This window comes from Oncorhynchus mykiss, chromosome 11, assembly GCF_057628025.1.
Source record: "Oncorhynchus mykiss isolate SJ-2025 chromosome 11, ASM5762802v1, whole genome shotgun sequence".
In the NCBI taxonomy this organism is placed as follows: Eukaryota; Metazoa; Chordata; class Actinopteri; order Salmoniformes; family Salmonidae; genus Oncorhynchus; species Oncorhynchus mykiss.
In genome coordinates this window covers 66,374,929-66,391,583 of record NC_143032.1, presented here as the reverse complement: position 1 = coordinate 66,391,583, position 16,655 = coordinate 66,374,929, and the positions used below count along the sequence as shown (strand labels likewise).

At 44.2% G+C, this 16,655-nt stretch overlaps 1 protein-coding gene across 3 annotated transcripts; it reads right to left on the bottom strand.

Annotated features, from left to right (window-relative positions):
• Positions 1–98: 98 nt before the first annotated feature.
• On the bottom strand, positions 99–16,408 carry LOC110536228 (golgin subfamily A member 3). 3 transcript variants are annotated; one of them, XM_036936109.2, is made up of 24 exons: positions 16,131–16,408; positions 14,237–14,579; positions 13,143–13,436; positions 11,523–11,635; positions 10,507–11,246; positions 10,120–10,228; positions 9,604–9,910; positions 9,249–9,451; positions 9,025–9,162; positions 8,675–8,836; positions 8,102–8,470; positions 7,917–7,994; positions 7,539–7,802; positions 7,258–7,352; positions 6,844–7,060; positions 6,501–6,644; positions 5,994–6,191; positions 5,711–5,827; positions 5,359–5,498; positions 4,987–5,119; positions 4,639–4,761; positions 4,323–4,487; positions 2,707–2,864; positions 99–2,343 (listed from the first exon to the last, which is right to left on the bottom strand). In XM_036936109.2, the coding sequence occupies exons 2-24, from the start codon at positions 14,409–14,411 to the stop codon at positions 2,148–2,150; spliced, it is 4,638 nt and encodes a 1,545-aa protein (XP_036792004.2). In that variant the 5' UTR covers positions 14,412–14,579; positions 16,131–16,408; the 3' UTR covers positions 99–2,147. The 3 variants fall into 3 exon arrangements, with proteins under 3 accessions (XP_036792004.2, XP_021477550.2, XP_021477552.2); XM_021621875.3 differs by having other exon boundaries at positions 13,269–13,436; positions 16,131–16,383; XM_021621877.3 differs by lacking the exon at positions 13,143–13,436 and having other exon boundaries at positions 16,131–16,269.
• Positions 16,409–16,655: the final 247 nt, after the last annotated feature.

The following is a 16,655-nucleotide window of genomic DNA, read 5'->3' as shown; positions in this document are numbered from 1 at the left end:
CCGTTTCGGAAAAAAATTAAGCATGGGATCAATTCATTTGACTAATCAATTATAAATACTACAGCCTGCCCATCAAATGTTAGGAAATTAACAGACAATTGATGAATAGTGCAACTTTATGAGAAATACAATATCTCCCAATATACATTTTATATATTGAACAGCAAATACAGCAAGGTTTATGTACAGAACTAATTTATCCCTGCTCCATGTACCAAGCAAGGTTATGTATTCAAATATATAGATAACAGTGAAAGGTAGCTTGGAAGATAGTCAATGTTGGATTCACCAAGTCAACTAAGTTCGAACAGATTGTTACAAACCCTTCTTCAAAAACACAGTATGGAGCGCCATTAGTTATTACCAGTAAACTGAACACAGCTTTCCCTTCGACTAAAGGTTTTCCCTTCGCAGATATGTAATAAGCATGTTATTACAGTGTGGTTAAAAATAGTCAATTTACTTTGACTGGCAAGATACAGGTTGTCTGGACATGAGTCTAACGGCATACAAAACTTCAGTTACATTACAACTGCATGTGCTGTAGTTTATGATGTCCATTGCGGTCTACATTTGGACTTTCAACAGTTGACAGTTTGAATAAATATGCTTTGCAAGTTGCATATATCATTCTCAAATGTTTTTGCTCATCACACTATTAGATAAATATCAAAGTAATTCAATTATAGGAAAAAGTAGAGAAAATTAAGTCTATTATATTAACCTCTGCAAAGAATAAAACAGTTTTCCTGGAGAGCAAATCAACCTCAAAAGGAATTAAACAAGCAATTGCAGGGTGGGCATTCTGTAAATATGAAACCATAGTAACAAAAGGTAATACATTTGAGTGCATCTCACTCATTGAAGTAGTAACATTGTGTAATAGTTTACACCTTCCCCTCCCTCAAAGTCAGTTACAGTAAGTTCTCTCTCCTTAATTGTGCAACATCAGTTGAGACTACCCAAATATTTAACATTAAACCATTCGGTTTGGAACTGCAAGCAGCTTAATCATACACCATAACCTACATTACATCTTGCACACCCACTTTCAACAGAAATAATGATACGTTCATTCATAACATTTAGTCCTTTAACAGCATACAAAATACTCCTCATTAAGGCTTTGCCATACACATTACTACAGTCCAAGCCAGCCAGTTAATTCTTCACAACTATGTATGAAATTGGGAGTTTAAGTTTCCACAAAGTTGCAGAGCCCACAATATGTTGATAGCAAGCTTTAAAAAAGAACAAGCAATTAAAAACCGAAAAGATTGATGTCAATGAAATTAACAAATGTGAGGCGTGCTAAAAAGGAGAATGGTATTGATTCACCACAAACAGTTTGAAAGCCATATGGGCATTTGACCAGATGATTCCCTAAATCCCAAACCAACCCCTAGCCTACAACCTGAGAAACTTGTGTAGATCAGAGGGGGAATAGGTGGAATATGATTATTGCTTCACCGTGCCTTCCTATAGGCCTAGTAAACATTTTGCCATATTGTTAACACTTATCCAATCAGATTTACAGGATTGTCTAAGTTGAGGGACTATGGGTCGATTTGGATTTCAACGTAAGTTTATGGAATGAGTGGCTCCTCTCATTCGCAGGCACAGAGGAATGGAAGAACAGTAAGAGGGACTACAGTATGCTTCTAACAGTATGCTTATCCATTTCTGCAGGCTTTAAAACGGTCTCACTTATCTTACCGGAGCATGAGAAAGTATATCAAAAGTACCGGTATGCGTAAACAAATTTCTAGCTACAATAATTAAACCGGGGTATTGGTGAATTTGTATTGTTTAAAAGATACTTGAGAATAGGCCTTACTTGGTGTCTATGACTTCAAAACAAAAGACTGGTGGAATCCTCTAACAATGTAGTTGTCACTGTCATTTAAGATTCAATATCGTCATTCCTGAATTGTAAATAAATAAATATGACAGCCATAACAAAAATAGACAAAGTCCAAATTAAAGCTATGGTATAGGTAGGTATAAATGACTTTATCCAACCACTGTCTGTGCTGATAATAATGCCAAATGTTGGCAGCAATTGATAAGAAATGGAGAAAAAAAAGAAGAAAAGTGCCCTTGTGGATAAAACTCCACTCTGTGCGTCTGCCTGAGAAAGTGCTGCATTACGATGGCTGTGCCTCCTCCTCCGCTCCTCCGTTACGGTCCACCTGGTTTAGAGTGGGAGATGTTATGGAGTCATTCTCCAGCGGCACCCCCAGTCGAGTCAATTCCTCCTCTGCGTTAGTCCATGACGTCATGGACTCGTGCACGGTGACTGTGTGCTCCTCCATTTGTTTCTGAAGGTTGTCCATCTCATGCCTGCATGAAACACACAACATTCACTTTAGTGGACTGGCATTTGATTCCTAATAGATCATTATATTACACCATCCACATGTGAGAAAAATACCTTTAGAGTAAAGGATTTCATGCATACATTCCTATTATTTGTCTTTCATTATGGTCATCACAAAACACACAAGCTATTTTGAGTAACATGAGCTTTTTTTTTTGAGTAATATGATCCATTCTCAGTTTACAACCGTTATAAATGGTGCAGTGAAATGCTTCTGCGCTAGCTCCCTCAACATTGCAGTACAATAACTAATAATAATCAAAAGTCCAATAAAACAGGTTTTCCATTCCCAGAAGTTAAAGGAAGACATGATGGTGAGTTCTTACTTGAGCTGGCGCAGACAGTTGTGTAGGTTATTGAGGGGCTCCTTGTTGACGGAGGCAGAGGGCTTGAGCAACTCATCCAGCAGGGAGGCAGGCACAGGGCAGTCTGGGATCTTCACCGGGGTCACTGGATTTGATGGGTTCGATGGCTCCATCCTCTGCTGCTCAATGTGGAATACAGCACAAAAAGAAAACTCAGCATACTGTGATAAGAGTGTCTTCAGAAAGTATTAAAATCCCTCTGCTTTCTCAAAATGTTGCGCTGTGCTATAGCCTGAACTACAAATGCAATTGAGTCACTGGCCTACACACAATACCCCATAATGTCGAAGGGGAATTATGTTTTTAGAAATGTTTACAAATTAATAAAAAAACAAAAAGCTGAAATGTCTTGAGTTAATAAGTATTCAACCCTTTGTTATGGCAAGCCTAAATAAGTTAAAGAGTAAACATTTGCTTAACAAGTAAAATAAGTTTCATGGACTCACTCTGTGTGCAGCAATAGTGTTTAACATGATTTTTAAATGACTACCTCATCTCTGTACCCCACACATACAATTCATTATCTGTAAGGTCCCTCATTCGAGCAGTGAATTTCAAACACAGATTCAACCACAAAGACTCGCGATGGGCACCCATTAGAAGATGGGTAAACATGTGATAAAAAGCAGACACTGAATATCCCTTGGAGCATGGTGAAGTTATTAATTACACTTCACCAATACAATACACCCAGTCACTAAAGATACAGGAGTCCATCCTAACTCAATTATCGGAGAGGAAGGAAACCCCTCAGGGATTTCACCACGAGGCCAATGTTGACTTTATAAACCGTTAGTTTAATGACTGTGAAAGGAGAAAACTGAGGATGGATCAACATCATTGTAGTTACTCCACAATACTAGCCTACCCCTTTATCAACCCACATACCCATGTTACACTTTGATATTCTGCGTCTTCTCAAAGCCATGAAGGCGCTGGATGAGTTGTATGTTCCATCTACCCTTTCTCCATTTAAAGCTGCAATATGTAACTTTTTGGTAGACCCTTTGAAAGCAAGTCTAAGAAGCGGTTGATCTGTTCTATGTGCACTATTTCTACGCTTCCCGGTCTCAGTTTAGTTTTGAGTCTTACTTTCGGTTTTGTACACCAGCTTCAAACACAATAATTTGGGTTATTGAAAATATATTTCACAGCAGTTTGTAAGGTACAATGATTCTCTACACTATGCATTGCTCATTTTGTCAAACTGAAATTAGGCAAACTATTAGAATTTTAGCAACCAGTAAATGGCACAGAGATTTCTGCATATTGCACCTTTAACACACCAACAATATTGAAATAACATTACTACCACAGGAGGTTGGTGGAACCTTAATTGGGGAGGATGGGCTTGTGGTAATGGCTGGAGCAGAAAAGGTGGAATGGTATCAAATACATCAAACACATGGTTTGATGCCATTACAGTCGCTCCATTCCAGCCATTATTAAGAGTGGTCCTCCCCTCAGCAGAATTCACTGATTACTACTGACGTAAAAATAAAACAGCGCCACACCTAACCCTGTTCTTCCTACTCAGTTTCGGCCAAGTAGAAACATTTCAGTCCCAGGTAGCTTACCTTTCGGAGGCGGTTCTGTTTGAGGTCCAGTTTGAGCTGCTGGTTCTGCAGCAGAACAGTCTTCATGCTGTTCCTCAGCTCCCCCACCTTGGCCTGCAGCATGAACTTATCCTTTCTGGTGCTGCTCAGTTCCTCCTGCACAGACTCCAGCTCCACCTTAATGCTCTAGAATGCAGAGCAAGGCAAAGTCAGGTACACAATGGCAACACAATGAACAATGACAGAGTTAAGGTGATCGTAAAGTATGCTTCTGTGGCTTAGATCTGTGGCGCTAGCCAGCTCTGTCCTCCTCAGTACACTGGTTGTGTGTGTGTACCTGTAGAGCTGTCTGCAGGCTGTCCAGCTCGCTCTGGCTGCACTGCTCCACCAGTTCCAGCTGCTGTCTCTGGGCCTCGATCTCCCTCTGCCTCTGCTCCACCTCCCACTTCAAATCCTCAACCTGGAGGAGAATATAGTCAAGTCAGTGACCGATGTCTCTTTCAACAAACAACTTCCTTATTCAAGGTCCTGGGTTGTGTTCAGCAGGGCACACCATTTCAAAACAGAAATGTGCGTTCTTATTGCAAAAGTTCAGGCAGTACCTCCCCGTTTCAAACATTTCCTCCCTACTAAACAGGACCATGGTTGTGTCTATTGCGTAACGTTGTGTGGTATAGTTAGCTACCTCCTGGTTGGTGAGGGGCTGCTTGCTAAGCTGTTCATCCAGCTGTTTCTGGAGGATCTGGAGCTGGGAGTGGGCCTCTGATAGCTCCTCCTGGAACCTGGACACCTCCTGAGAGTGTTTCTCATCCTGAGCCCTATGGAGGGGAAGGAAAGGATGTTAAGGTGAAACAGGGTTAAAATCAAGGAGAGACATAAGATAAAAACTAAAAGATAACTTGGAGCTAGACAGGGTTATTACTTAAAATACAAGGACCGAGCATGCCCCAATGATTCCATCAACTAATAAGGCTAATCAAAATCTTCTCTTAATCTGTTAAACACTGCATCATTCCAGGCCTTATTCATTAACTATAAACTGCAAATTGAGACTCACTGTAGTTTGTGTGCCTCGCTGTGCAGGGCTTTGACCAGCTCTTCTTTGGCCTGCAGGTCCTTCTTGATCTCACACAGCTCCAGCATGGCTGCCCTGTAATGCCGCCTGTTGTGGGCAGCCTCTGCCTTAGCTGCTGCCACCTAGTGGACATAACACACATTTACAGTCAGTCTCCAAAGGCTTCATTGAGTGCATTACAGTATGCTACAATGTGGTAATGTTATGACTATGTTGTGGCGGTGCCAGTCTGCCACCTTCACTTCAGGGGCTTGTATGTGTATAATGTGTTACAATGTGTTAATGACGACAGATAATGACTATGTTGTGGCTGGGTCGGGTTAGGTGTCTTTACCTGCTCTTTCAGGTCCTTGACTTTGGCTTTTTCTTTCTCCAAGGCGACCTGTAGTGTCTGGACCAGCTGTTTCATCTGCTGGTCTTCCTCCTCTTTGCGTTTTAGTACAGCTTGCACCTGTGGAGAAGGGCAAGGAAGAGAAAAAAAACAATCAGTTCGTTAGCTTTTTAAATCAAAAAGAGCAACCACTGACTCAAAATGGTGTTACTTTACCCACATGGGTAAAGCTATTTAATTGATCAGTGATCGAAGTAACTGAGAATGTAAGATTGAAGCCTTTCACCTGGAGGTTGAGCTGGACCAGGTCGGCCTCTCTCTTGGCCAGGGCAGTCTCTAGAATATTGGTATGCTCCCGCAGTGCATTATGGGACTGCCCTAGTCCCGTCAACTTCCCTTTCTCATGCTCCAGCTCCAGGGATAATTTCTTGTTGGCGTCTTCCAGTCGTCTAATCCTCCTCTTGAAGCATCGCGCCTCCTGCAGCTATGGATAAACAAGATAGACAATTTTACAATCAAGGTATCTAAGAAGCCAAAGAACCATTGGATGAGAGTAATTTTCAGAGGGGTTGGGATAGTAAAACACACATTTCTGTTGGACATTTGTGGACAATGGACAATAAAGTCATCTTCTCTTCTCTTAATTGTCATTTGCCAGTCTCTCACATCATCAGGCTGGCTGTGTACTTATAGCCTGATTAAACTAGACAATGTAAAGCAATGGTGAAACGTAGCAAAATCGGTTTCGATGCCAGGATAGTGTATTTAGTTGTCATCGCCCAGACTGTCCCACCTCATCTTCTAGCTCCATTACTTTCTCCTGTAACTCTTCCAGCTCAGTGCTGGTGAGGGAGATGACCTCCTGAAGCTCCTTCTCCAGCATGGCCTTGCTGTGGCACACAGCCTGGTGTTCACTCTGCAGAGCCTCAATCTTATCCTGGAACAAGGAAGAGGTTTAGATCAGCATTCAAACATCACAGTTGACTACGGTTGTGCTGTAATCTGTTATTAGTATGGCCACAAGTTTTTCCTGACCACATGATCTGACCAGAAACAAACTCTGGACCCTAGTTCCTGGTTGTCATGTGATCAGGAAAAACTCTGGGTCCTGATTATGAGGTTAGTACTGAATGTACCTGCAGGGCCTGGTTGTTGCCGCCGTCTGAGACCTGGGCCTTGAGTTTGACCAGCTCTGCCTCGGTGGTCTCCTTGTCGGCCAGAGCCTCTTGGAGCCTGCGACTCAGGATGCCCACTGCGTTCTCATAGGCCTTGTGCTTGGCCTTCATATCCTTCTGCGCGCTGGTCAAATCTGTCCCCAGCCGCTTCATTCTCACCTTCTGCTCTGAGATGGCCCTGAGAGAGGAAAATAAAACAATTAGACACATTAGTGCACATCTAAACCAATCTGGATAAAATTGATTATCCTGTCTGAGTAAGAGAGTTTCTTATGCCATTTACACAGATTCATAGTAAATCTGTTTGGGTCAGTACTATGGGAACCAAGCTAGTTACAGAAGTCTGTCTGGCTGTAGAAATGTTGTGTGTCTCACTTCCTGGCTTCAGACTGCATCAGGTCCACCTGTTTCTTCAGGCCCTCATTCTCCTCCGTCACCGCTGCTAGGTGGCTCTGGTCAAACTGCAAGGACTGTGGAGGGACATCAAACACAGACAATGATTATTATCAAATGCCTATCAAATATAGAGTACTGCATTTTTAAAAGAAAGACAAGGTAAGGCAATGGGATGTCATGCAAGTACTGTCATGAGAGTAATGCAAAGAAAAACCAAGAGCTACTAGAATGTCGGGCTTGTGTAGGACGGGGTCATGAACCTGTATCTGAGACTCCAGCTGATCCCTCTCGGTCTGCACAGACTGCAGGTGGTTCTCCAGGCTGTTCATTTGCTGCTGGACCCGGACCACTTCCGTCTGCAGCCGGCTCTGCTCCAGCTCAGCTTTCTGTTTCTCCCCATGGGCCTCTAGCAGCTCCTGCTTCAGTCCCTTCACCTCTGATACCAGACGCTTCTTAGTTGACTTCAGCTCGCTGATGAGCTGCTCTTTGGAGCTGGCATCCCGCCGATATGCCTCCACCATCACCTGATGGGTGAGAAATGGGAAGAGGTGTAAAGAGACGAGTCCTGTGTGTGAATGTGCATGTGTACACACAATCCTTCAAAAACAAAGGGTTACAGGATAGGGAGTGACAAGCACCTTTTGCTGCATGAACTGCTCTTTCAATTTCTGAGCTTGTTTCTTCAGGGTGCCATTATCCTGCTGCAGAGATCCAATCTAAAAAGAAAATGGCGTTCACTTTCTACTTAAGCGCAAACATGTTGCTCAACAGCCATAGAAGAGTGGGATTAGACCCTCTGGCTCCATTGTGGGTTGTTTCTCACCTGTGAGGATTTGACTTGGACCTCCTGCCTGAGCTGATCAAGGACATCTGAGGCCACCAGCACCTCCTCCCCCAGCCTCTCCGCCCCCTCGTCCAGCTGACTTTTATCAGCTCTGGCCACCTGGAGGGCCACCTCCAGCACGATCTTCTCATTCTGCAGGTACTGGATGTTCTCATCCTTGGCGTTGGTCTCTGTCTGCAGCTCTGCCAGTGTAGCCTCCAGCTCGAGGTAGCGGGCCTCCAGCTGGTTGATGGACTGCTCTTTGGTGTGAAGGCTCTCCTGAGTGGCTGTCAGCTGTCTCATCAGCTCCAGATGCTCCTTCTGGAGGGCCTCCAGCTGCAGGTCCTTCTGGGATAGGGTCACCTTCATCTGTGGAGGACACAGAGAGTGGTTACATGAGGCAACTGTTGCTCTCAAATAGCAAAACATTGACTTTCTCTCAACGTATTGGACTTTGTTTTTGTCTCACTCCTGATATTTTTGTAGATGTGTGCAAAACCCCTTTGTTTCATTGATTTTAAACAACTTCCCCTGAGTGGCAAATTACCTTAATTTGAACAATTCATGATTTACCTGCTCTAGTTCTCTCTCCAGAGAGCTGGCCGTGTTGGCCAGCTTCTGTAAGTGCTCTCGCTCCTCCTCAAACTCGTCCAGTTTGTGCTGAAGGTCGTCCTCCACCATGCTCTTGGCATCCTGTATCTGCTGATAGGCAGCTTCCTGGGTCATCATGTCAGCCTAGGGCCAGAGGGAGGGGAGAGGTCAGAGAACACACTGCTTAATAACCTCAATTCTAACGCTGCATCTTTTCTTTTGTCAGTAAATCTTTTACTTTTTTTCAGTCAAATTAATCAACAAACCATAACACAATATAAACACCAATCACACAACCTGTCGTATTTTCATAATTTTAAAAGGGGACAGACCTCAATACTCTGCAGCTGTACAGCAATGCGCTCCTTCTCTTTGATTGAGCGATGCTGGGTTTGTGTCAGCTGGTGGGACAGAGTCACGTTCTCCAGCTTCAGGTGCTCCAAGGCACCAATCTGGGTCATCTGCCCAGCCTGGAAAAAAACAAGTCAACTCCCTAACACATCAACTCCGTAACATGTCAACTCAGTAGAAGCAAGATACAGACAGACAACCTTACCTGCATGTTGGCCATTTCGCCCTGGAGTCGGACCCGAGCCTCCTGGGCCAGCGCTAGCTGCTGCTGGTACCACTGGCGGACCTGCTGCAGCGAGATGATCTCTGCCTGGGAGGTCTTCAACCTGCTCTGCAGGGTGGTGCGCTCTAGCTGGACCTGCTGGAGCTGAGTCTGGAGACCACCCATCTGCTGACGCAACTCCTGAACTGAAGGAGACCACCACCATAAGAAATAATTCACAAAATTTGACAAATGTATTGCAATCATAAATACCCCAATATTGTATTAGTATTGCTGTGAGGAGATGCTGATGTGAAAGTATGTTGCCCATACTAGGCTATCCATCCATCCAACTCACCAGCGTTATCCCTGGAGGTCACATTCTGCTGCATCTCTTCTACCTTCCCCATGAGTCTCTGGTATTGCTCCTCAGCCACCTGCAGGTCGTTGCCCAGCGAGGCCAGGCCAGCGTTCTTGCTCTCCAGGTTGCCCTGCAGCTCCACCATGGCCCTCTCCAGCTGGAAGCAGCTCTGGCGCAGGGTGGACACTTCCTTGTTGAGGGAGCTCTGCTTCTCTTGGCTGGCATGGGACTGCTCCACCTGGGCCTGCAGCTGGGCATTGACTGTAGCCAGCTTGGCCTGGAGCTCAGTCTTCTCTTTCAGAGCCTGGAGAGGATACGGGGAAAGAGGGTGAGGGAGTGATCTCCAGTATTCCCAATGGCTTGTGCAGGGAGGGATTGTAGGGTGTTAGCCTAGCTATTCCAGTGAAAGTAAGTAAGTCTCAACATGTGGTAAGTTGAGTGGTAATTACCTTAGCTGATCCTATGTTAAGAGTATAAGCCATCATAGACACACCCCGTGTGTTTGTTAGTTACCTGGTTGGCCTCAGAAGACAGAGACTCTAGCTGGCCCTCCAGTCTCATCTTCTCCTTCAGAACCTGGAGCATTTCGTCATGTCCCATCACGGAGCTCTCCAATGACACACTACAGGAAATTAACCAATTGAGCAGGAAACAATAAATTGTCCAATTGTGTGCTACTGGAACATTCAAGCAAATTCCACCAATTAAATTGTAAATTATTACTGGAAAGTAATGCTGATTCATCGTATAATAGCAGTGTCCAAAAGCTGACTATCGTCCTTGTTTATTTAACTTGAGTATGCAACAGCAATGTGCTTATGTTATTTACTAGTACTACCCCAGTCAGTCTATGTGTTGCTATGTGCTATTACAGAAGAGCTGTGTGCTGGTCAGGTGTACCTGCTGGAGAAGCTGTCCCTGCGGCTGCGTGGTCCCCCGGTCCCCTCCCTGTCCTGCTCCAGCAGGTGCTGTTCATCGCTGGCAGCCTGCAGCACCTCCTGCAGTGATGGGAAGTTGCCCATGGCCTCCGGAATGATCTCCCTGCCCTCCACCATGTAGTTCCCTCCTCTCTGCCTGTCCACTGCTTCAGCCAGCATGCCATAGGTCCCAGTGCCCCCGGTGGAGGTGGACGCGCTGCTGTAGGTAGAGCTGTCATCCCCATCTCCACCAGGCCGCGACCCCATACCTGACTCGCTGCCGGCATCCATTTCCGAGGTGTTGTCCTGGAGAGACATTGATGACCCCAGCAGGGCCTCCAAAGAGGTCATCTCCACGGAGCCAATCATGCTGATCTCGGACAGGGTGGATACAGAGCTCAGGTTGGACCCCAGGGAGCCCATGGAGGAGTCTTCAGACGTTCTGACCCCACCACCATCACTAGTGCCCCCTGCTGGCTCGAGGGTCTTGTAATCGGCCAGTGAGTGGATCTTGCTGGGGCGGGGTGATCGTGACTTTCTTTCCTTGGCTGGTGGAATGCCCAGGCTGCCCAGCTTAGGGCCCCGGGGGACGCTGGTTCGCAGGAAGGAGTACTCGGTGGTCATGGAGGTGGTGCTGGCCCGGGGAAGAACCTCTGGGTGCATCATGAGGTCTGGGTCCAGAGTGCTGAACCCACTGCGGCTCTTTGGGGTGGAGCGGTAGGACTGGAAGAGGAGAGAGAGGTGGCGTGAGAATGAGCAGAAGGCGTAATCTACTTCAGCCCAACATTCAGGACTTCAAAAACCAGGCCATTCAACTGAGACTAATAGAGGATCATTTTTATAGGTGGTGGATAGCAACAAAGCTAGGCATTATAGCCTGCCATGCAAAAAATAATAGGGAGAACACTTCTGCTTTAAATTAAACTCTGTGCAGCTTGTAACTGACAGCTTTATCCTGATGAATGTATGCCTGGTGACTGATGCTGTTCACACACTCACCGTCTCCTTGTGCCTTTGCACTCTGTAATGTTTGAGCTGCTCCTCCAGCCGTCGGCGAGCATCATGGCGGATCTTCTCCTCATTCTCCATCTCCAGTGATGGCTCTTTGTCAGCTACAGGAAGAGCAGGTTTAACATAAGAAATAGAAGGCCCTCACTACACCCCTATACAACACAGAATAGGTTAACAATACCTAGGACATTGTCATACAAGCTAACAATTCATTTTAAAAGGAAACCCCAACTACGTGTGCTAACACTACTTCGTCCCTACAGTTCAGAGCCATTTTAAAATTTGAAACGAGAGTGCTTGTATGACATTGTTATCCATCCACCATGGTTAAGAGTGAAGCTGCATGCAACCCAGTCCTAACAATGCCATATGAGTCAGACTCAATCCATTTATTAGTCAGTCCACTCCAAGATCTTATTTTCAGGTTAGTAAAGTTTGACACAAAATAGTATCCAAACAGATTGTTTTTGGCTTGCGTGGTTAGTGAGTTTACAGACAGCAGGTGATATTCCTGATTGATGATTCTCTGACTGCAATTGGCCAGGTGTGCTGATGATCAACCATGAGGTGTCAGTCAGTCAGTGCAACTTAGAAGTTAGCATGAGGACTTCCTGATTGCAGCATCATTTAAAGCAGAATGCACTATGAATGGAACAGAAAATGACACTATAAAATAGTTTTTTAACCCTTTTTTCTCCCCAATTTTGTGGTATCCAATTGGTAGTAGTTACAGTCTTGTCTCATCGCTGCAACTCCCGTACGGAATCGAGAGAGGCGAAGGTCGAGAGCCATGCGTCCGCCAAAACACAACCAAACTAAGCCGCACTGCTTCTTGACACAATGCACATCCAACCCGGAAGCCAGCCGCACCAATGTGTCGGAGGAAACACCGTACACCTGGCGACCTGGTCAGTGTGCACTGCGCCCGGCCCACCACAGGAGTCGCTACTGCGCGATGAGACATGGATATCCCTACCGGTCAAACCCTCCCTAACCCAGACGACGCTGGGCCAATTGGGCGCCGCCCCATGGGCCTCCCGGTCGCGGCCGGCTGCGACAGAGCCTGGGCTCGAACCCAGAATCTCTGGTGGCACAGCCTTAGACCACTGCGCCACCCGGGAGGCCGACACTATAAAATAGTTAATGTGACACTGTAAACATTCTATGTGGGAGTGGTTAGCCTTTCACATTCAACAAAAAGCTTGAGATAAAACAAGCTGTATTCTGTTACGTAACGAATAAACTTAAAGAATAAAAAATACTTTGCATATCCTGGTATCTGTAAGCCTAGACCATCATCCAAAACAACATTCACAACAAACCACACAAGTAAAGGATTAGTTCAAATACAGCCACTAAGTTCCCAACAAAATCTCCAAGACCCAAATCAAGAAATTAAATGGCCACGGGTTTGAACAAAGTAAGCGGCTAAAACCACAAAAGCACATTTCCACTGGATCCCTCTCTTAACTGGAGCGTAGTAAGCACAGGCAAGGAAATTAAAAATGGGATGGGGAACTAAATAAGTCAGCCTCTGAAGCAACATCCCAGAGCAATAGGTGGTTAATAGGGGGCACTCACTGCAAGTACAGGTTACAGTATGCTTACACAATTCAGTCTCCTGCATAGGCATACTCAGTCTGAGTGACTGCAATGCGTCACCCTTGTGAGCAGGGCCCTCAGCACTAGCTCCCTCAGACTTCTCTAGCATGGGTGGTGGGATAGCGGCCACACCTTGGGATGGCTCTTTGGACTGGGGGCTGACAGGTGGGCTGGTGCCCTGGGCAGCAGGGGGCGACAGAGGCGGCAGGGGGCCATTTAGACAGGCGTCCCCTCCTGCGCCTGGCCGCGGGCCCTCTGCCACTCGTTCTCCATTTGGCACCACGTCTGCCTTAACAAAACCTGCAATGAGGGAGGGAGGGGGGGCAGTAAAGTCTTTAGTTTCCGGCATACATCCATCCAGTTTTGCATTTCACAACACAATGAGGGTGGATTGTGATATACTTGAGGTTTTAAAAAAAAAGGACTAGGAGGCGAGGCTCTTTTGAATTACTTAAAGTCTATTGTGGCTTTCACGGGTAACCGGTCAATCAAGCTTTATCAAGCCAGAATAACAGTTTGATACTATGCATTTTGTCATTTTTATTGAAGGCGAGATGTGTAGGAATAACAAAGGCATGCTAATATGCCTTAGTGCAGTTGAGGTGACTATGAAGTGAGTGGCATGTGGGTCAGTTATGAGGCAAGGCTCAGAGCTGTGTCCAGACAATTCTGCAATTGCACACATAATTACAAAGAGCGATACCCTGAGGTGACCTTTTCTCTGGCCGGTCGCACACAAGCATGTCATGCACAGCTTGGAAAGATACTGGCGGAAGACAGAGGAATTCCCTCCATATAAGGAGTTCCTATTACTGCAGATTCCCCACAACAATAACAATATTTTCACAATTATGTCATGTGAAAAAAATACAAACATTCAGTTATGCTTTAAGTTAGTTTAGGGCTCATTTGAAATAAATTGTTCTCTTGGTTGAAGAAGAACACACTCCATTGTTTGATGAGAGGATGAAATTATTAAATCAGTCAGCAGTAGCTCAGAGTCTGACAGCTTGCCTAGAATTACTACATTAAAATACAAAGCAAATCAAATCACATCACTTGAGGGGCAGGCTAGAGCATTTAGTAGGGCAAGAACTCACCATTAAGAACATCCCCTGATGCTGCCGGCTTGTCCAGCCCTCCTTTCTTCAGTAGCTGAGCGTCACTCACCACAGAATCAGCACCACCGTCTTTGGACTGTGGTATCAGGTCTAGTTGATGGATTTCTACATTGGTTGTCTCCATCTCAGCAATGACTGAGTTGTGGTTTTCCATTCACATACAGAATAAAATGACGTTGCACTGGAGCCCATGGAAGGGATATTGTAGTCATAGGGTGTAGCTATAATCCTTTCAAAACCTTTTCATCCCGTTCGTTCAGAGTAAAAGCTTGAATGCAATGCAAGTCAAGCATCCAAGGACACCCCCCAAAAAAGGTCTCACCTGAAAATGTATAACATTAAGGTTTAGTTAGAATGGCAATTATAAAGTATTCAGTCTGATCAACGACAGAGTAATCTAAATGCAAATTTGCCGTAATCTGACAGGATTTTCCACCATGATGGTGTAGTGCGGATGTAGACAAATAAAAAGAAGTGTGGCCTGCATTATTTATTAATACCATTGAAAATGTATTAGGGGTGGGCATTCCGAGTCTTTTCTGTGAGCTGGAATCTTTGGCTCAGTTCACCTAAGAGAGCTGTTAATTTGGCTCCCAAACACCTCTTCAGTAATGCTTAGAAATTGACATAAAACCATGAACAATTTGCGAATCTCCAATTTAAAGCCTAAAATGTTGACTACCATTATGTAAGTCAAATGTCAGGTACAATACATTTTTATATGACTTATACTATGAGATGAAAAGTTGTTGGTCATATGCACATCCTTAAAAACGTAGGTGCTGGGCTAATAAAGAAAACTTGTGAAGAACAGTAAGGCCCGCACACTGTTTATGCTCCCAATGCACTGCTTTATTGACAATGCTTCTTTCTTTATACAATTATTAGATGGCCTGCAAAAAAAATGTTTTTACTAAATGTAACACACGGGAAAATAATTGCTTGGACCAGAATGAGGCTCTCCTCACTATACTGTTTTTGCACTGAGGAATGGCCATAAATTATCTGCAGATAATCTCAAAAAGCAATAGTAACAGTATGCAAATGAAGGAGTCAAATGAACGGCTCTTTCACATTCGGTTCACCCAAAAAATTAGCCGTTCATTCGCGAACAACCCATCACTAAAATGTAATAAAGGTCTTTATTTTCAATAGATTTGGTAAAATGTTCTGACCAACTGGGAGAATGTGTTCTGGAAGAACAGCTCCACTAAGCAATGGCTAAAGCTGTCTAGCTAACAAGCTAAGTGGATTTAGTTAACGTTACAAAAAATATAGCTAGCGAAATTCATTGACTAACTATGCCTTTGCAAATTGCAATCAAATAGCTACAAGGCTAATCAGTCTTGTATAAAAACAGATAGCTATTCGGCAGCTTTACCACACATTCATTGCCTTGCTTATTTCCCAACTTGTAGGTAGCCAGCTAACAACACTATTGCTAACTAGCCAACTGCAATGACAGCAGCAGCCTCGACACAGGGTAACTTTAGCTGGGTGGTTAGCTAGTTAGCCAGCTAAACATACATCATATGGCAAGTTGGTTAAGACATGTTAAACACAATATGTCTGAAGATGGCTGGCCTTTAAAAACGTTAGTAACAAGCTAGTTAGTTCGCGGTCTCAACATATCAAGCAAAGACAGCCTAACGTTACGTTTGCTCGTTAGCCATTTAACATTCATTGGCCACATACATAGCTAACACGGGACTATAATTGTTCTACACCCCGATATCACACCAGTTCACGAAGTTTGTGTAATGTATAAATCAATGCAGGTTGTGAAATTATTAAAAGGTTTAATAAATAACCAAAATATTTATTTCTGACATGACAATAGTTGAAATGCACAGAAAATGTTGAGAAAGCCAACCTTTTTCAGACGCCTCTTCGTTTTGCTTCTACGTGGCTAAATGGGTTCCATTATTTTACGTGTCCGACGAGAAACAGGATACTTGACATCGTTTTGTGGATTGATGTCTACTAACACGTATTAAATAATTGTATTTTGCATTTTTATATCTTATTATTTTTTGTAACTAATTATGTATAAATAAGCCTATGCTTGGAAATGACAAACATTCAAAGGTCAAAAATGGCAGACAAGTTGCTGCACGAACTGTTATAATGAACGGACACTCGCCCCTTTGTAATTATCAGAAAAACATTGAATCCCTCTGGCGGTCGTGAAATAAAACTGCGACCTCGTATCAGAAATTCTAGCTACAATATTTGCAGTGTTGTCAGAACTGTAACAAAATGTTTCTGGGAAAAAAACTTTATTTCTGTATCCCCATAAAATAAAAAGGTTGCAGTGTGTATAACTATGCGGATGCTTTACTGTCATGATGTCTAATGCAAAAAGGTATTTGAACATGTAAGATCGTTTATAATTAAA

Excerpts from the sequence above, each read along its gene's own strand:
- LOC110536228 (XM_036936109.2), bottom strand. The coding sequence starts at position 14,411 with ATGGAAAACCACAACTCAGTCATTGCTGAGATGGAGACAACCAATGTA. Across the intron at positions 9,911-10,119 it reads TGTCTTCTGAGGCCAACCAG|GCTCTGAAAGAGAAGACTGA; the intron begins GTAACTAACAAA and ends TATCCTCTCCAG. Across the intron at positions 5,120-5,358 it reads AGCGAGGCACACAAACTACA|GGCTCAGGATGAGAAACACT; the intron begins GTGAGTCTCAAT and ends TCCCCTCCATAG.